This window comes from Boleophthalmus pectinirostris, unplaced genomic scaffold (assembly GCF_026225935.1).
Source record: "Boleophthalmus pectinirostris isolate CB_2022bp ecotype Guang Dong unplaced genomic scaffold, ASM2622593v1 HiC_scaffold_10, whole genome shotgun sequence".
Classification (NCBI taxonomy): Eukaryota; Metazoa; Chordata; class Actinopteri; order Gobiiformes; family Gobiidae; genus Boleophthalmus; species Boleophthalmus pectinirostris.
Genome location: NW_026570971.1, coordinates 35,077,509 through 35,097,787, shown reverse-complemented (window position 1 = coordinate 35,097,787; position 20,279 = coordinate 35,077,509). Strand labels below are relative to the sequence as shown.

Genomic DNA, 20,279 nt, shown 5'->3' with positions numbered 1-20,279 from the left:
CCCCTTTAGTCCTTCAGACCCCGCCCCTCCTCTTCCCCCCTCACTCTCCCCTTTAGTCCTTCAGACCCCGCCCAGTTTATCAGCTCTACTTAAAACATGTTTGTGGACAGAGTTTCGGCGTTTAGTCCCACTTTAAAACCTTAAAAACCTTTGCACAGTAACTCAAAAAATAAATAAAAAACAACCAAAAACATTGACAGACTTCATTGATTCAGTAGTTACTAAATATAACTCTTTTCAAGGACTTCAGATCAGACTTTTTTCCTCGAGTTTGGCAGAAACGTGTAAAGGGCAAAGAAAACGGAACAGTTGTATCCAGGCAACCGCGAGCACGATTTCAACTTTCACTTTCCTCCTTTCAGCTCGAGAAGATCACATGGTACCACTTTACAATAATTACTCTTTCATTAACCTTGATAAAGTATGAACAAAGACTTAAAGGACTTGATTTGAATGAACAGGCTTAGTATTTGCATTGTCATGTTACTATAGAATGTGATTTTCAACATTAAATCAGTAATAAATTACTACTTTCTTTCATTTTCCCACATGGCCTTATATCTGTGTAATTCCCTCAGTGGACCAGGTCAAAGGTCATTCTAACACTATTCAGGAAAGTTTCATTTCTGTCGTGTCAGTGGGACTTTTTTGTATTGATACCCGCGAAAAACGAGTATCTAGTTTCAATAATTCAATTAGTATCAGATTTATGATACTTTCGACAACCCTCCTCTTACCCTAATTCCTTAAAGCAGACATGTCAAACTCAGGCCCAAGGACCAAATTTGGCCCGCAATATAATTATATTTGGCCCACGAGTTCATATCAAATACATATTAGAGCTAAGTAGGAAAAAAAAAGTAGGAAAAAAAACAGAGGCACTCAAAAAGTACAAAATAATTAGGCTGTTTGCCCTGATGAAGCAGAAGGGCCGAAACGAGTTGGCGTATTTTAACTCTATCTGCCATGTGGTATTAAAGGCTTTTAATTATGTTGTACTTTTTGAGTGCCTCAGTTTTTTTCTTACTTTGTATTTGAGACTGATCCCTACACTGAAGACACCAAAAGGACAATTCTGCACATTTTTTGCATATCCAAGTAGCACTCCTGCCCCAAAGCTTTACATATTAGAGCTGCCTGCCGGCTACAGGCTATAGACACATTATTTATTTAAAATTTTGGGCAACACTTTAGATTAGGGAGCACATATTAAGAGCTAGTTCATAGTAAAATGCATAACAAGTGCTTAATTACATCTTTGTTAGTATTTGTAAAGTACTTTGAATGCATTTTGTCTAAGGCTGTATTTTGTGAGTAGTAACCCATTAACTATTTTCTTCCCATTAAAGTCGTGGAGATTACAACAGATGTTTCTGTGCGTACACTGAAATCTTAAGAAGCATTAATAAGTGTTTAACTAATACCACCTAATAGTTAAATAACAGCTAAATGGCAAAGTGATTACCACTTAGTTAGTGATTAATGTGTGGTCCCTAAACTAAAGTGTTACCAAATGTTGTTATTATTTTATATTCTGCTTGTTCTGGATTCAGTGTTTAAGCAAAATAAAACTATTATTAAACATTTATTTTAATAAGAAAAGGTTTAACATCACACATCACGAAAGAACATGCAGATGTTGATGAAATGTTTGAATAAATATTTAGTTTGTCCCACAACTTAATCCCAGTTTTTAATTTTGGCCTCTGTGAATTTGAGTTTGACACTCCTGCCTTAAAGGGTGAATTATCTGCTGGAGATGTTTTTGCTTTGCCTGGAATGTTCCGCAGTATGACATTAAAATGATCTATCTTATATTTATTCAGTCACAGCCGTTTCTATTGTTACCTTGAAGTAAACATGTTAGCACGCTGGGCAGGATTGCCACTCTGCCGCTCTGACTTGTAATCTAGCCAGATTAAGCCAGTCTCCATGACGACAGATGAGTTTAATGCTGTACTGTGGAACATTACAGGTCAAAAGCAAAAGCATATCCGAGGAGTATCCAAGAAGTTCCACACTGCACTGTTATTAGTGATGAATCAGTCTTAATGAACTATTTCTTCTTTATTCATTAAGTCTTTGTTAAGCTTTATTAAGGGTAACTAAGGTGTAAATATTATAAAGCGGCACCAATTAAATATATAACAGTTAATGCATGAGTAGTACTTCCTGTGTTTTACTTGGTCGTTAAACTTTGCAGTTGCGTTCTGTAGCGCTGTGTTTGTTGCGTTGGTTGCGTTGGCCGGTGTGGACTCTGCTGTCGTCCTCTGGAGACTTGAGGTAAAGCAGAGGCGGGATAATCATTGAAATAAAAAAATAATAAAATAAAAGAAGTCGTTTTGCTGAAAAATAAAAAGCGTCCGGTGATGGTGGAGTGTGCGTGATTTCCCAGAGTCCTTTGCTCCACACGCGTCGGATCAGAGCTGGTACCACTTCTTATCTTTGTATTTCAGCATCATCTGGAAAGACAACAGGACGACACAGGCCGGACCACAGAGGAGCTCAGGTTAGGTTACATATATATTGCAGAACAGTTAAATTAAAGGTTCAACATGTAACTTTTCTGGTAGATTACTATAGACTTTTTTTTAGACTTTAGATCAGGGGTGCTCAATACGTTGATCTCGATCTACCAGTCGATCGCCAAGGTCGTGTGGGTAGATCGCCGTGTCTCATCTCGGACTCGCGTTTGGACTCGGTCTTGTCTCTCACTCGAGGTCTGACACTCAACAAGTGTGATCATATTTCATTCCGGCCGCTGCTGTTGGTAATAAACTTGTAGCGGGTGCAGGAGCGTGTGGGGCGTCTCAGTGCGGCCTGTGCGCACATTTGAAACCCGCGGAGACTCTACGGCGCATCACAAACACACACGCTCCCTATGCACGGCTCGTCTGCAACAGCGTGTGCCCTCGTGTACCAGCGTGCATCACAGGGCAGGTTCAACTTCCTAAACATCCTACCTGTCCATCTGCCTCACGTCAGCACGCCGCCCCTCGCCTTTTCACGCTCTCGCTCCTTCCTGCGTACAGCGAACACAAGCCCCTCCCACAGTGCGGCTGATTAGAAGAGCAACACCAAACGTGAAGCAAAAACCAGTCTAAATTTGTGTTCCAGTGTTGGCACAAAGCAGGTCTACAGCATAGAGCGGATCTACAGAACAGACCTACTGCCACATTTGGCTGAAGTTTGTCTAACAAAAGTGACAAATGCATCTGTGTTTGTCACGATGTGCGTTTGGTTTGGTAAATGTGCAGAGGCTGGTAAATATCACTGCAAAACCAGAAAAGAATGAAACTCCAGTTTGGAACTTTAAAAAACAGGTTTAAAAATCTTCCTTCACTTTTTTCAAAGTTTTGTGTAAAGTGCCTGAGGAAGTTCTCTTAAAGAAGAGGTTCTCAAACTGTGGGGGAGGGTCCAAAAAAGGGGCACAGAGTGTTTCAGTGCAGTTTGTTTGACTTTGTATTAGGTAGATCATTTTTGACTTGATCACTTTTAAGTAGCTCACATGCTGAAAAAGTGTGAGCACCCCTGCTTTAGACTTTTACGGCAGTTGTTTGCTTCATGGAGATGTTGTTGCTCGCTGAATGTTCCAAAATCTAGTATTACAAACTTAAAATATCTCCATGAAGACTAACAGGCGGCAGATCCTCCTGCAAAAGTTACACACTGAAGCTTTAATTGCTGTTTGAAATGAATTCGGACAACAGTATTTCTTTCCTTTATTATTACACTGTTTTCTGATCTGTGTTCTCATGTTGTTTCCTCATCACAAACACACTTGGTTTTGTTTCATTCACACATGTTGAACTCACAAACTCTACATACTGTATTTAGGCTGAGTTCTGTTCCCCTTTGTGATGTCATGTGGTAATACAGGAAGTGCTCCACTGTGTTTTTAAAGGGACAGTCCCGAATTGTGGACATTGGTTAACTAGAAAATGAAGTCCAGAGTGTTGGAGACGTGTGGATACACTTTTTAAAATATTCCATCCAGTCCTTGTATTTGCAGAGGTCACTGGTGTTAGACTAGTGCATGTCAATGGTCATAGTTTATCCTGCCACTAAAAACAGTCTTACCCACTCCACAAAACACCCCAAACTAATCTATGATTACACCAGACTGTCCATGTCAATGTCTGTGTGGATAAAAAATGTTTGAAATAAAACGAACCTTGCATCGCATGAATCGTCACATTGAGGGACTATTTTCTTAGCAGCAGCAGAATTATACTTTGCCGTTAAGATAGGTGCTAGGTGATATCAGTCCGCCACTGTCAAACTTTCTATGAGGAAGTACAACTCACTGCTGCTGCTCACACAGAGATCCTTCGAATACAAGGAGAGTTTTACTTCTAAAATGATTCTATTGACACAGACATTCACATGGACAGTCTGGTGTAATAAGAGATTTGTTTCAGGTGTTTTGTGGAGTGGGTAAGTTTTTTAGTGACAGGAGAACTATGACCATTGACATGCACTAGCAAGGCAAGGCAAGTTTAATTTGTATAGCGCAATTTGTACACAAAGCAATTCTAAATGCTTTACAGAATAAGAAATACATTAAAATCACAATGAAAACAAATCAAAACATAAATAATCATCATAAAATTAAAAAGAGAGAGAGACAAGTGAGAGAGAAAAGTGAAAACCTTTCAGTCATCTGCACAGATAAACAGAACCGTTTTGAGTCTGGATTTAAACAGTGTCACTGTAGAGGCCTGTCTCACTAGCACCAGTGACCTCTGCAAATACAAGGACTGGATGGAATATTTAAAAAAGTGTCTCCACACGTCTCCAACACTCTGGATCACGAGGAAATGAAGTCCTATGTCTGAAATTCCAGACTGTCCCTTTAAACTCCACACACCTTTACTAGAGCTGGGGTCTCCAACTGTTTTCTCCAGTGAGCTACTTTAACAAAATGAAAATCTCAGCGAGGTCTTAGTTTTTGCAGTCACAAGAACCTGAGCCTATAAAAGAACCACGGCGAGCCTTAGATGAAGTACAGTTAAATGTCTATAAAACATAAACCATTATCCATTTATTAGTGCAAAGTTAGACATCAAAATGATACATGCACAATGGTAAAGGGCATTTCATTTATCATTTTACTTATGCTGAACAAGTAAAATGATGAATACGTGTCATTCGCGGAGAGCTACATGTTGGAAACCCGTCCACTAGAATAATTTGGATGATTTTTTTTTCTTGGAATTGCCAGTCTCTACTGAACTAAAGGTAAAAAGGAGCTGTTCACTTGAAAACTACCGCTTCATGACATCACAAGGTACATTTAGATTTTTGGAGATATAGACAGACTAATAATAAAGAGTTACTCAAACATGTGTCAGTGAAACAAAACACAACTCCAAGTCTGTTTTTAATGAGGTAAAAACATTCCAATATGACTAAAAACTCATACAACCCCAATTCCAATGAAGTTGGGAAGCTCTGTAAAACTAAAAAAAAATACAGAATACCATGATTTGCAAATCCTTTTCAACCTATATTGAACTGAATAAACTACAAAGACATGATATTTAATGTTAAAACTGCAAATATTCATTTATTTTCAATTTGATGTGTGCAGCAGGTTCCAATACAGCTGGGACAGGGGCAACAAAAGAATGGGAAAGTTGGGGAATGCTTAAAATCCACCTGGAACATTCCCCAGGTGAACAGGTTCATTGGAAACAGGTGAGTGTCATGACTGGGTGTAAAAGGAGTTTCCCTGAAGGGCTCAGTCATTCACCAGCGAGGACGGGGCGAGGTTCACCACTTTGTGATCAACTGTGTGAGCAAATAATCCAACAGTTTAAGAACAACATTTCTGAACATATAATTGCAAGGAATTTAGGGATTTCATCATCTACGGTCCATAATATCATCAGAAGATTCCGAGAATCTGGAGAAATCTCTGCACGTAGGAACGTTGGAACGTGTTGCAGACATCAAATTGAAAATGAGCAAATATTTGCATAAAAACAATAAAGTTTATCAGTTTGAACATTAATATCATGTCTTTGTAGTTTATTCAGTTCATTATAGGTTGAAAAGGATTTGCACATCATTGTATTCTGTTTTTTTGTTTTGTTTTTTTGAGTTTTACACAGCGTCCCAACTTCACTGGAATTGGGGTTGTAATATCGGACCTTTAAACATAAAAGAACCAGGAACTGAATTTGATTCCCAGCTCAAGAAATTAGGTGAATGTCTCTCCTCACTCTTCACCTGCTGTTACTAAATGAACTGTGTCCAATAAAGCCAAAAAGGCCCATTAAGAATAAGTAAGTAACAGTAAAATATACAAATCACTTCTGTCTATCTGAAGGGAGGATACTACTTTAGGAGGACTAAATATACACGACTTTTCAAATGAACACAAAAACAAAACATACATGGTTTTAAAGGTGCACTGTGTAACTTTTGGGAGGGTCCGCCACCTGCTTGTCTCTGTAATGACATCATTGCTTTATCTGGAATATTCCACAGTGTACAATTAAAAGTATCCATCTTGCATTCACTCAATTAAAGTTGTTTTTCTTACTCAAAAATACCTTGAAAAACAACTTTTTTTTGAGTGGGGTCACCTCTCCACAGATCTGGCCTGTAATTTAGCTTAGTGGCGTCACAAGTCTAATACCATATTGCGGCACATTCCAGGCAAAGCAACAACATCTCCATGGAGACGAGGGATGAGCGGACCCTCCACCACATCACCAAGGTAATGAAAGATTTTAGTATTTGAAATGTAAACTTATCCATTTTGTATTAAGAAACTGTTATATGGTTGAAATTTTAATATTTTTGTATCTTATCAGACTCCAGGAAGAAGCGCTAATGGAGATCCTATCAATAAACAAACCATAAAAGTTCCACAGTGCACCTTTAATGTTGCACTTACATCGTGGGCATGTTTGGAGAAGGAGTCCGCGCTGGCCATCATGGCGGCCGTCCTCTCCTCGAGCTCGGACAGTTTTTGCCCCCTCTCGTCCAGAGCGATCCGGGCACGCGCCAGGTCCCCCACCACCCCCGAGGCCGCGCCCTTCATGCCCTCCATGCTGCCCGGGCCTGGGATGTGCTGAGCCAGGGTACGGGAAGCTTTACCTGCTGCTGTCTCTCCAACTGTAGACAGGAGGAGGATTACAGTTTGGTAACAGGTAGATAATAGATAACCTTTTGTCATGTCATATGAATCTGTATCTGTGCGCCGCATTCAACATAAGTCATGTTTGTGAGGGCGGGTAGTGACTGGTCCCACTGGTCGGTTGGGTGTTGGGTGTTGGTGTTTTACTCACAGAGGTCTTCTCGGTCCAGGGACTGAGCTCCGCCTCCAAACAGCCCTTTAAAGAAGCCTCTGTTTGGAGCCTCTGGAGTCTCCACTGGAGTAAACAGCTCACTCAGCATTTCCTGCACACAGATACAGGATTTAAGTACAAGACATCGTTATTAAACACTCAGAACACTGCCCCCTGGGCAGCTGTGTACCTGCAGGTTGTCACAGGTCTCTTGGCTGTAGGTCAGTCTCTGGACCTCGGTGGGAGACGTCAGGTACAGAGCCTGGCCCAGGTTTGAGAAGCAGAAGGTCCGCGCGATCCTCATGTCTGTGAGAGGAAGGTAGTTCACGTCCAGCAGGGGGCGCAGGCTTGGCAGACTATAGAGAGGCACAAAATAGCATTATTATATATTATATATTCACACTGTGTAAAAGCCGCCACACACTACACACACTCTGTCTTACATGATTTTTAAACATGCAACATAAAGCGCACACCACAAACACAAGGAGAATATTAAATCTCCATTTTCTACAGACTGCAGTGGGATCTGTCTGTGGACCACAGGATATAAAGTTGTGAGGCTGTGATGGCGTCAGCTGTTTCCTGTCTACAGTAAAACCAGTCGCTCTGACACTCTGAAGTGTTCAAAGATCAGACTCTGCACTTCTAGTTTAGATACAAGTCAAAACTGTGTTATTATTATTTGTGAAATGTGCTGCAAAACTTCAGATACAGGATTTTTAAAGCATAAAAGATTGGAGATAAAGTCCACAGGAAGTAGAGTCACCATCACAAATCTGTAGCTTCACCTCGATCTGTGCGCGTCCGAGTGGATGTAAACAAACACACAAGAGGAACCAAACTCACCTTTTTATTAAAAAAAAACAAACCACACTGGATTCACAGTGTGGTTTTGTGGGCTGTTATTGTAGTGTTGCTGATGTTTGGTGGTTATGATCTGACAGAGCAACTCAGTGTCACACTGACACACACACACACACACACACACACACACACGAGAGGAGCGGAGCGACTTCATGACCACACACAAAGACACAAAGTCGGGTAACGCCTCTCCAAACTTGGGGACAATCAGCCATAATCATGGGAATTGTCCTGTAGTGTGTGGTTGCCTTAAGGCAACACTGAAGCCCGCAGAAGAACAGTTCTTTAAAGCTGTTCATCATCTATTAGACCCATGCCTGAGACAAATCCTGTTTGTGTTCAGAGCTGTTACCTGAGGGCCATGATGTGCCCGTTGGCGCAGAAGCACATGAGGCAGATGGCTCCGCCCATATTGACCACGTCGGCGCGCAGCACGAAGGAGGCCTCTGTGATACTGTGTTTGTAGAGTCGTGTCTGAGAGGGCAGAGCCAGGACTTTAGCCTGTTTCTCTGAACACAACACCAAGAACTGACTGTCCTGCCCCTCCAGAGAGCCAGGCGGCGACGGCGGGCGACGCTTCTTTATCCTCTCCTTCTCCTCGTCTGAGGCGTTGGGGTCGTACCAGGACTCATAGGCAGGGGACAGCAGAGTGCCGCTCGCATCCAGAAGAGCCATGGTGAGGATGCCTCCTTTGAGCTGGGAGATGGTCCCTGGGAGAGAAAAAATTCTAAATTAATACACTGCTTTTTAAAAAAAAAAAAAACTTTTTTAATCATTTAAAATAGTCCCAGACCATTTTAGAATCACAACAACACTAGTCCTAACCGATGTCCTGAACCGATACCAGCCCCCTCGCAAATGTTTCTGATATTACAAACACAGTAAATACAGAGGGTTTAGTCTCACCACAGGAGGAGACGGTCAGAGGCTGCTGTAGTCTCTGCTCGGGCACAGAGGGCACACCCAGAGACAGCATCATGACTGCCCCCTGTGTGGTGCCCACCAGCAGGCAGGGCCCCAGGGAACTCTCCCCTTTCCGGCCGTAACTCTCACAGAACACAAACGCACAAACTGCCTCTCTGGACTCCCGATCAATACTGGTGACGCTGGAGCTGCGTGACCGGCTGAAAGAGTTGTCCTTCGCATCTGGAGACACAGGAAGAAAAGAGGGAAGATAATAAAGAGTTTAAAGAAATGTTTATGTAATGATGTAAAATGTGTCTTGCCCCAGTGCAGATGTATTGTTAAAGCAGCTCTTAGAATCAAAATGAGACTGCTGTGTGCTGACGGGAAAGACACAAGAGATTTAAAGGGGCTGTGCAAAACAAAATCCAAACAAACATATAGACTCAACCAACATAAGACCAAGCCCATACTGAAGCCGTGTACCTGATTTTTTTCCTATTTATTAATTTATTTAGGGCAAGTAAACGTTTTACGTATTTTTACAATGGAACATAGTATCATCCATATTAACATCAGTGCAATCGTACCAACAGAAACAACAAGAACAGCAACACAAAATCTGCCCAAAAAGGAGTGGGAGGAAGAAAAACCTATTTAATCCCACCCCCATCTTTTAATTACATTTTTTCAGTTTTATCTTGCTTGCTTTCATTTATTTCAGCCAAAAATGTCTTGCCCCAGTACAGATATATTGTATAAGCACCTCTTGGGGTCAAAATGAGTCTGCTGTGTACTGTCTGCATCTAATTAGAAGGCTTTTTAATGTCCAGTGATCAGGAAGTGTGGGTTGGCATACTAGTTGTTGTTGCTTTACAGTCACAGCGAAATTCTGATCTCTGAAAGCTAAAAAGGTAAAAGCTGAAAGCTGAAAGGTAAAAGAAGAATAACTCTGGACCACTGCAAACAGTTTGTAATGAACTAGTTCTTTTTTCATGTTTTAAGACTGTAAAAATCAAGTACAGCTCCTTAAAAGAGGCAAAAAGTCGACCTCATATCCTGGAATGTTCCACAGTATGGAAGTCCATTGAAACAAGCAAATGACGCCCCCGAACTCAGTTACAGGTCAGTTCTGTGAAAAGGCAACGTCGTTCATGGTAAGAATGTATGTTTGGAGCAAATGCATAGGTAAGTTTAATGCCATACTGTGGAGCATTCCAAGCAAAGCAATAACATCCCCATAAAGACAAACAGGTGACGGACCCTCCCAGTCAACTGGGAGGGTCCGTCACCTGTTCAGAATCACTCCACACATGGACAAAACCAAACAGGCAGGTTAAATAATATTAAAAATATAATTATTGTCATCACTTCAACAGCAGCTGAAAAACAAGATTAGGCCCCGGTTAAAGCTTCCTGTTAAAAGATTAAAGCTTCCTGTTAAAGACACAAAAAGCCCTTTGAAAACATGAGATTAGTGCCATTTGAACTGATTCAGGGTTAGTACAAGGTCCAGACCAGACCCAGACCAGAGTCCAGACCAGAGATCAGACCTGAGACTAGAGCAAGACCAGAGCAATATTAAGTCTAGACCAAATTCAGATTTGGTCCAGGTGTAGGAGGATTTTGGGATTAGACCAGTTTTGGTTAAGTATCAAAATCTAATCAAGTCTCAAGATTAGACCTAGTCCAGACCAGAGTCCAGACTAGAGACCAGACTCAAGACCAAGATCAGAGCAAGACAAAACCAAGCCCATTATAAATCCAGACCCAGATTTGGTCCAGGCGAAGCTGGGTTTTGGTCTGAAGTCTAGACCAATTTTGGACCTAAGACCAAGTTGTGAGAGACATCCCTGAACAGATCCCGACCAAGATCATAATCTGGAATCAGAATCATTTCAGAAAGAGTCCAGACCAAAACCCAGCAGAATTTGGGGTTAGTACCAAGCCAAGTCCAGACCAAATCCAGACCAAGTCCGGACCAGAGACCAGCTGGTCCACTCACTGTTGGGAACAGAAACAGCTCTAGAGAGCGTCTTCCTGTGCTGGCTCGTGGGAGAGACTTTATCAACCTTAAAGCTCCCCCTAGTGGTGACACTGCGTTTCTTGTCTGCTGGGGGTGAACGGGGTAAAAGGTTTGGCAAATCAATTTAAGTTCAACATTTTAAAACATATCAGAATTCTGCAAAAACCTGTAAAAAGTTGGTTATTTCAAAGAAAAACATGAAATTGTCAGTTTCTTACCATGGTCATTAGAGGAGCTAATTTTCCGAGACATCTTTGCTGAAACAGAAACAAATATTCCCGTTTTATAAATAATAAAGAAATAAAATTATCTGAATGATTCACTGAATTCTACTGATATTTTATCTGTTTCAATTAAGAAAGAATTGTAGAGTGGGTAAGAGTGGTTATAGAGTATGTAAGTATTCAGTATTTTCAGAAAATGCATATAATATTTTGTGTTAAATGATATAATAATAATAATAACAATAATATGACAGGCAGGTTATGTCTTCAATAAATCTGTTTTGAATTTGAACAGCTAAGGGCAGAAGTGAAGCGTGTAAAAATGTATATAAGCATTTTGAACATGCAACGCCAAGAAAGCCACTTCTGTTGTCGGCAAAACATGGATTTGTTACTGTTCATCCAAAAAGGCGTGTGGTTAAAGCTACCATCTGTATTTCATTTTTTCTACAGTAGATGGCAGATGTGTCCCTGAACTGGCACCACCCTCACTCTCACCTGTGCTCTCTGCTCTTCTGTCAGACCAAAGCTGTCACACGAGCAGACAGCAGTAACAGCAGTAGAAAGTGTCAGTGGTGACATGTAAGAATACAGGGGTGGGTCGGCCAGTTTAATTACAGCTGGCAGCTTTAATGTATTGTAGCTCCATCTTTATACACTAAAGTTGTTTTGCTGAAGTCTATAGCCACTCTATAGAGAACTTGAGAATATAAACGAGGATTTCCACAGACCAAAGTGACTGGAGCCAGAAAACATTGAAAAGAAAGAAGAGCCGGAGTGCAGAGCCCAGAGCCTGTGATGGAGGAAAGCTTCACCTAAAGACTCAGCTCTGTGGGTTAGACCTGACACAGACGAGGCAGAGTTTCTACACAAGTTCAGCTTTTAAATCAACTTCTTTCATAACGTTTTGTGGTCACAGTTTGGAAAGCAGTCAAAGGAGACACTTTACCCACCGACCTACTGGATGACTGAATGTGGAGTGTGTCAGATTGGCAGCAGGGCCAGTTAATCAAATGTGAATTGAGATTGAGATTCAGTCACTTCTAATTATAAGAATATGCTCCACGGGGAGGTCCACGGCCAATCATCCGTCAGTGAAAGCCTGTGGTTTGGTTGCCTGGTAAATCCAAACTGATCTGTTGTTTTTTTTTATGCAGACTGATATCAGGTTGGTCCCCACTCCCTCCAGAACCAAACATGATCGTCCAATCAGATTTGTTTACTTCAGTAATTCATGTGAAATGAAGGAGCTCATTGGTCTCCATAACTTTCAAACAAAATCACATTTTTTTCTCCTCAGATGAAGATGAAGGGAGTGCTTCATTGATTCTGCAGAAATCCGCCATGTCACATTGAAATAAAAGTTAAATCTATATACAGCTAAAGTGTTTTTTGTCTGCTATTCCAAACTGAAAATGCACCAACAGTGTTTCAAAGAGCAGTGTAATATGAAACACCGTTAAACAATGAAAAACCAAATCAAGACAATTTGAAGTTGCACATTTTCTGTGTAGAAAATCTGCCTGGATACTGTGAAGAAACCTTTTCATGCAGATCATTTCCATCGATCACTTCTCTCCCCAAACGGTGATTAGTGAAAATAAAATCATGAGACTCATTTCACAGCAGCAGAGGCACAGACGAGTTAGAAGCCGCCATCCAGAAAAAGAGAAATGAAACAAAACCTGTACAATACCAAAGTCATTGGCAACGGTCCTGGAAAACCTCCTGCTTTTGAACTTCACTGGAAATAAATACAAAAATGAACAAAATCTAAAAGAAAAGTCTGAGTTTTGGAAATAAAAATGTTTTTGAACATAAAATACCCTTCTCAATGAAATTCTGTTTGCGGTCGTCATCTGAGTTACAGGGAGAGGTGGAGCCTACAGGAAATAATGAGTTTAATTATGTAAACAACATTATCAGAAAATCGAAGACAGCTTTTTAGAATTAGGGTTGAAAGTATCGGAAATCAGACACTAATTAATACTTAAACTAGTCTGCCTCTGTCTGCGCAGGTGAGGCTGCGTGTGTTGTCATGGAAACAGGTTGTGTGATCAGCTGCTGGACTGTCACGTGGCTCCTGGTGTGTGGGGTGAATGGTGTGTGGTGTGTGAAAACAGGACTGGCCCAAAACAGAAATAAACTGAACTAAATCTAGTGCCACTGGGGCAGTAACGTGTGAAAACGATCTGGAACAGCAGTGAGTATAGGTCTTTTAAACCAAAACATCATTTGCAAAACAATAATGACATGTATTGTGTCTATACGCAGACCACATACCAAACCTTAGTTAAAGGAGAACACACTGGCGGCTCTTACCTGACGTGGGAGACTTGCAGCGCTCCTCAGATGGATTTGACCCATCGTTGGAATCACACAGAGCTGCAAGAAAACCACAAGAGTTCAGGATAAATGCATTAAAATGTACTGTCAGGTTTAATATTCTAAAGCAGGGATAGAGTTAAATTGACCTACACTAGAAGAGGGTAAAAAGAGTCACTGGGGATGTTAAGGGATGTTCCTGGACAGAGGGTATTACTTTTGAGGCTCACTATCTAACTTTTCTGGTGGAGTGGCAGCATTTGCTTGTCTCCATGGAGATGAGATTTTTTTTAGCTTGAAATGTTCCACAATATCCCAATAAATGCATCTATGGTGACACCACCAGGCCATGTTACATGTCAGGCCTATGGAGTGGTGATTCCACTTACAAGTATGCATAGCATGGAAATTCCAGGTAAAGCAGTAGCAGCTCCATGGAAACAATGTGACCATCTACCAGAAAAGTTGCATAGGGTGGCTTTAATATTCTGCAGCCATTTATGAAAGTTTTCAATGATATTACGTAAGCATTTTAGACAAATTAAATGCTGACTGTAAGGAACAACATTATGTGTTTGTTTGTTTTTTAAAGTCCTGGCATTTTGATATTTTAAAATATCAGATATATATATTTTATTGTTTATATTTCAAATCTTTTTTTTTTATTGATTTTATTTTTTCACACATTTGTCAAAACTTGAATCCATGGAGAGGAGAGGAGGACGGGGCTTTGGGATAGTGGACAAAAGTCAGCTCTGTTCTGACGTAAACACACTTACGGAAATGAGAGGAGCGCAGTTTTTTCACAGACTCAGAATACAAGTTAGAAATGCTGGACATGCAAGACGTAGCAGGAATGTCTTTAACCACACGGGGGCAGCAGAGAAACAAAAAAGGGATGCAAAATAAGTGAAAAACAAGAAGAAACTCAGAACCTGCTGCCCTGGATACGCACACATCCAATCACTATGTGTTAAAGATGTATCATGTAACTTTTCTGGTAGAGGATCTGCCACCTGCTTGACTCCATAGACATGTGAGTGCTTTGCTTGGATAGTTCCACAGTATGCCATAACATAGACAGATAGATATGCAATAGATAGATCTGTTTAATGCTATACTGTGGAACATTACAGGCAAAGGAATGACATCTCCTTGGAGACAAACATGTGGCAGACACACAAACAGAAAAGTTGTAAAATGCACTTTATATATTGGATTTAAATCATGTTTTTGTATGACATTATTCATTTGTTCAGACCACAGTGTGACTAGTGGTGATAAAATACGTGTAGTCACAGATGCCCTGGGGCAGACTCACACAGATTCAGCTGAAAATCTGCACCAAGAGCCTTTATAACCTCTATTAACCACATAATCTCACAATTATACAGACATAAAAGAATAGTGTGAAGTATGACTATAGCAGCGACACAAGGCAAAATGTCCTCCTACAATATGTAAACAAATAAAAGTAACTTAAAACAACTTAAAATAGGATCAGGACTAGAATTCCCAGGTCACTAAGAACAGAAAACAGGAGAAGAAACAGTGAAATAAATGGATTTAGAGCACAAAGACAAAGTGATTAGACAGGACAGAAAGGAAACAGTAAGACCAACATCAAAACATATTTTCACTATTTAAAATGAGACATGTTATGCCTTTTTTTAAATATAGTTTTTAGCATAAAAGTTTTTTATTGTTGTGAAAAGGTGAATCCTATAATACTGAGAATGATTTTTCTGAATAATCACAGAGGTGAAAACAGGAATTTATATAGTATCTTGTATAACTGCCGTTTATACTGATTCTACTGTACTTTATTGTGAAACACAGTATTTGCTGTTGACTTTACTATGACGATAACAAAAAGTTATGAAGAGCACTTATAAAACCATCATGGTGAATAATTCGGATGCTCTGAATGCATAAAGTAAGTGAGGAAGAATTTTGGACCACTGCAAACTTTTTTTTTTACTAAACTAGATCTGTTTTCATATTTTTAAGACAGTAAAAAACTGGTAGAGCGCCTTTAAATACAGCATGAAAGAGAATTACTCAAATATGTCAATCAAAACACTATAAACGATGAGGGAACATTTTAATTACATGTTTAAAGTTTATAAATCCCCTTTACGTTCAGTGTTTTAAATATGACAAATGCAAACCTAAAATAAACCATTCAAATCTCTCTTTCAAAGGTCATTTTCACGGCAGCTTCAGTTCCGCCCGGCAACAACAATACTCTGAACTGTGTCCAAGTGAACAGATGGACCTGCTGTGAGCGCTGCCCCCTGTGGAGAGCAAGTGCTACTGCAGGGACCGGTGCCAAAACACACCACACTGTCTACAACCCAAACAGGCAAGACTAGTAGTAAAGTAGGTAGGGCACATAATAATTAGTGCTACTGTTGAGACTGAGTAGCACCAGTGTTTCATTTTATGAGCGGTAACAACTAATTAACTCCTATGTAGTCCTGAGTATCAGCATGCAGGGGGTTTTCTGAATGTATGTCTAAGCAGAAACGTTTTTAAAAGCTCTGAAAACTCAGTATGTACGTGATAACTATATTCTTGAACTACCTATTCCACAGCACAGGAGAAGTTTATTCTCCGTGGGATTTTCCTGGTTAGATACTAGTACAAGTCCAAAGTAGTTGTAGTTGCAGTGGCTCACCTGCAGAGGGCTGTCTGGTCTTCCTGGGGGAGCGGGGCTGGCGGGGCTCACAGGGGCTGTACAGGTCGGCTGTGCCCAGGTTCAGGAGCAGCGTCTTCTGCACAAAGTCCACCACAGCCAGACCACTGCTGTTCCCAAACACCACACTGGAACAAACACACAGACATTTCATTTTGATTACAGCAGGTTTACACTCTAATGAAGTCTAATATGAGAAAACAAGCTTTTAAATGTGAGTGATTACAAACACAACCTTTACATCATACAGTTGTGCTTTATAAGAGAAGAAAGCTTTTATTTTGATGCAGCGTAGCTTTGTATGATTTTCCTTTATATTGATTTTACTCAGTGCTGTCGCTCCGCACACACACATTACACTCAGCGCTTTGGGCACCAAGCGCTTATGGAGGCACCAAAAAAACCAGGCTCATAGAATCCTCTCAAAACTATCCATCCAAAGTGCGTGGAGAGAGGTGAGAAGTTGGTGCCAGTGCCAAGAGAATCCCCCGAAATCTCCCTCTCTCTGTCTCTCTTTTCCTCCCTTACTTTTTCTCTCTCTCTCTCTCTCCCTTACTCTCTCTGTCCTTCCATTTCTATCGCTCTCTCCCTCGGTGTCCGGACCCCGTGCAGCAGATAAAAAAGCGGGAAAAAAATTTCACTTTCAAATTCTTATTTAAAGATCCCTGATTGAGTAAATTCTGTTGTGCAATTATTTGTACTTATGTATGTTATTTATTAAATAAATGTGCACATTATGACTTAAAAGGGCACAGACTTGTTCTGTGTTTACAATGTTCAGTTCAGTGTTCTGTCTGCAGTCATTGCACAAATCTTTGTTCATAATAATGGTGGAGGCATTTATTTCTTAACCTTTTTATATAATTTATTATTTTAACTTTCATGTTTAGTGTATTTGTTGTGGTGTGGTGTGGCACCACAAAGCATTTGTGCTTAGGGCACAGAAATGGCTAATTTTCACCGAACTGTTATTTAAAGGTGCATGTCACTTTTTCTGTAGTAGGTCTGCTTTGCTGGAGTGTCTCACTGTACTATGGGATCACATATCTTGCAATTATTCATGTTTTATTGATAAAAAAAAAAATCTCATCTCTTCACAGATCTGACCTGTAGCTTGGACCTGCTTGTTTCCATGAATTGAGATTCATTTAATGCCATATTGTAGAACAACAAGTTAGTGTGAGAAGCTCCACCTGAAGTACACCTTCCCTGCTTTAGCTGTAGTAGGAGAAATTGAAGCATACTGCAAAATCCACACGGAAATGTCCAGGAATCAAATCAGAGTCCAGTTGAGAGGCGGGTACTGAGGACTAAACCCACTCATAACCTGCTGTGTCATAGTGTATACAAGCGTTATGGTGCACACTCACAGGCCGTAGGAGGAGTTGATGCCCAGGCTGGTGATGGGCTGAGGGGGCTCTCCATTCACCCAGACCAGCTGCACCACCAGCTCCACCTGGTACCCCGCAGACTGCTTCAGAGGAGACGAACGCACCCTGAAACACACACAAATATATCAACAGGTCAATTCTGTTATATTCAGTTAGATTCACAAACTGACTATAACAGAATTCAGTTTGTGAAATGTAAAAAAAACAAAACAAAACTCTGAATAGTAGAAAATAAAGCCGCAGTATAATGATACTCAAATATAAAAGTAAGCATCGCAAATTTAAGTCACGTTTAATCCATGTCAGATTTTCTTTAGTTCTAGCTTCGTCCTGAATTTAGTCCATTGATTTTAGTGCTGTTTAATCCTGGTTCAGCCCTAGTTTATTACTGGTTTAATCCTAATCTTGGCAGAAGAACACAAATTGGGAAAACATAAATAAATAAATACAAAATATCATATTTAACAGTAATTCTCCGTACTGTAGACAGGCTATGTTGTCCCTGGGCCCTGCGTCGGTGGAGTTGACTCCTGGAGGTGCAGGGGGGTCTTGGCTCTCCTGCTGGGGGCTGGAGGGTGCAGTGTTCTGGGGCAGAGGAGGAGACTGGTCCCCCCCTGGGTCTGGAGAGTCCACAGCACAGTCTGGGAAGTCACTCTGCATACGCACCTCCAACAACTGAGCAACAACAGAAATATATGTACATTATACCTTTATACCTTTTCATGTTTGCAACTAATCCAACACAGCTCAAACTGATCTACTCCACTTGCTGATGTCACAATGCGGTGTTCCTCTGTGTTTTTAAAGTCTTTACGTACAGACTTACAGAGCTGATACTGAAGTACTGAAGAGGACCACTGCTGAGCCACTGTGTCCATTATTGAATATAAATGGGTACTTGATGTTTGGGGGTTAGCGCCTTTTTTCTATCTCACAATGAAACACGCCTTTGTAGCAAAATCCAAAAAATATTTTCAAAAACAAATCAGTTCTTCAACAATTATAAATAAGCTTTTTCACAAAGACCATCCTTTTTGTGTAATTCTTTCAGTTTTGGACATTGGCACATGTTCAAAGTTTTTTTTCTGAAAAGCTGGATTTTACAAAAATAAGAAAATTACAATTATTAAATTTGTTCTGTAGCTTAAACCCTTAAACCCAGAGCTCTTCCTGGTGCACACTTGTCAGACGAGCTACATCTAGTTTTTGTGTAATTGGCTTTTTAAATCTGTGACTTTTCATGTCACACCACAGGACACCCTCAGGATTACAGCATTAAACTGCTTATATCTTTATTAGATTTAAAGTAGAGATAAAGGTGTAATATTATTAAATAATGTACACATGCTTCCCTTTATGCCACCACCTTTAAGAACTGTCTCTGACACAAGGAACTCATTCTAGATTTTTTTAAAGAAAAGTGTTACAGTCACACAGCAGGACACTTGAGTTTTTTGTGTGTGTTTTCTTGTCAAAGGATTAAGACTCTGACCTGTACTTCATCTGTGGTGACCTCCTGTTTGCTGAATCTGTAGACGATCACATGAGCGGAGACTCCTGCCACACACAGCAGCCTGCTCTCAGGACACCAGCTCAGAGTCTGAACAGCGAAGGGGTCCTCGTCCACGGTGTCTGCGCTCCCCTTCTCCTCTTTCACCCGCGCTCGCTCAAACACTTTGGCAGTTTTCAGCTTGTACAAAACCTGCAGCATTACTACAACAAAGAATCAAACATTATATCAGAAAATGCATGTTGTTATTTTACAGGCAAATGGTACAATGGTACTATGAAAATCAGGTGCAGGGTTGGTCATGTACATACAGGTAATATAGCCCCCATATGAGTCACTGTTTTTAAACCAATCATACATGGTGTGGAAGGAAGCATTATGTAATAATTTAAACTTAATGTGTGTGTCAAAGGAGAAATTCAATTTGTCAACTGAACAAACATTAATTTAGGTCAAAAATGTTCCGCAGCTCATCCAAGCTGCTTCTTCAGTTCTGCTCAGAATGCTGGAGGATACTTCCTTATATCTGTCTGCAGGGAGGAGCTCCATTTGCCTAGTTGACAAATTGAGTTTCATACTGTGGAACATTCTAGGCAAAGGACTAACATCTCCATGGAGACAAGCAGAAGGTGGATGAGTGTACTTGTGTGTGTGTGTGTGTACTTACACGCAGAAGCGTCCCAAAACTTTATCGTCCCATCAGCGTGCCTGGTTTGAGAAACAAGAAAAACTGTTTAAAAAAAACTGTCCTGTGTTTCTCTATTCACAATAATCACAAAAAGTGTATTATTTTACTCTAAGCATGTTTACAAATATAAAATGTTGTCTTGTCCACAATATTAAACGCAGGAATATAGTCTTACCCTGTGATGATAATTTCTGGGTAGCTCTGAGCCCCCTGACCCCAGTTTCCTCCACTGAGGGGCCACTCCTGAAAAGAACAACACAAAGAAAAATACTCACTCAGTTTTCTATGAGACAACTGCAACTGCATCACAGCTAGATAGAGACAAGCACATCCAGTAAAAGCTGCA

General features: G+C 40.5%; 1 protein-coding gene across 4 annotated transcripts in view; it reads right to left on the bottom strand.

Annotated features, from left to right (window-relative positions):
• Nucleotides 1-2,054: 2,054 nt before the first annotated feature.
• The window catches only part of stxbp5b (syntaxin binding protein 5b (tomosyn)), a 56,175-nt gene continuing 37,950 nt past the window's right edge, over nt 2,055-20,279 (bottom strand). The window contains exons 13-29 of one of the 4 annotated variants that reach the window (XM_055155656.1): nt 20,109-20,176; nt 19,913-19,953; nt 19,228-19,448; nt 18,217-18,410; nt 17,715-17,840; nt 16,327-16,472; nt 13,644-13,706; nt 13,148-13,204; nt 13,018-13,065; nt 11,316-11,354; nt 11,077-11,184; nt 9,075-9,314; nt 8,521-8,878; nt 7,492-7,657; nt 7,302-7,413; nt 6,908-7,128; nt 2,055-2,462 (exon numbers count right to left, since the gene is read on the bottom strand). In XM_055155656.1, the coding sequence (XP_055011631.1) occupies nt 2,421-2,462; nt 6,908-7,128; nt 7,302-7,413; nt 7,492-7,657; nt 8,521-8,878; nt 9,075-9,314; nt 11,077-11,184; nt 11,316-11,354; nt 13,018-13,065; nt 13,148-13,204; nt 13,644-13,706; nt 16,327-16,472; nt 17,715-17,840; nt 18,217-18,410; nt 19,228-19,448; nt 19,913-19,953; nt 20,109-20,176 (2,250 nt within the window). In that variant the 3' untranslated portion in view covers nt 2,055-2,420. The remainder of the gene's footprint in view (nt 2,463-6,907; nt 7,129-7,301; nt 7,414-7,491; nt 7,658-8,520; nt 8,879-9,074; nt 9,315-11,076; nt 11,185-11,315; nt 11,355-13,017; nt 13,066-13,147; nt 13,205-13,643; nt 13,707-16,326; nt 16,473-17,714; nt 17,841-18,216; nt 18,411-19,227; nt 19,449-19,912; nt 19,954-20,108; nt 20,177-20,279) is intronic. The other 3 variants (XM_055155662.1, XM_055155667.1, XM_055155674.1) reach the window with 3 other exon arrangements.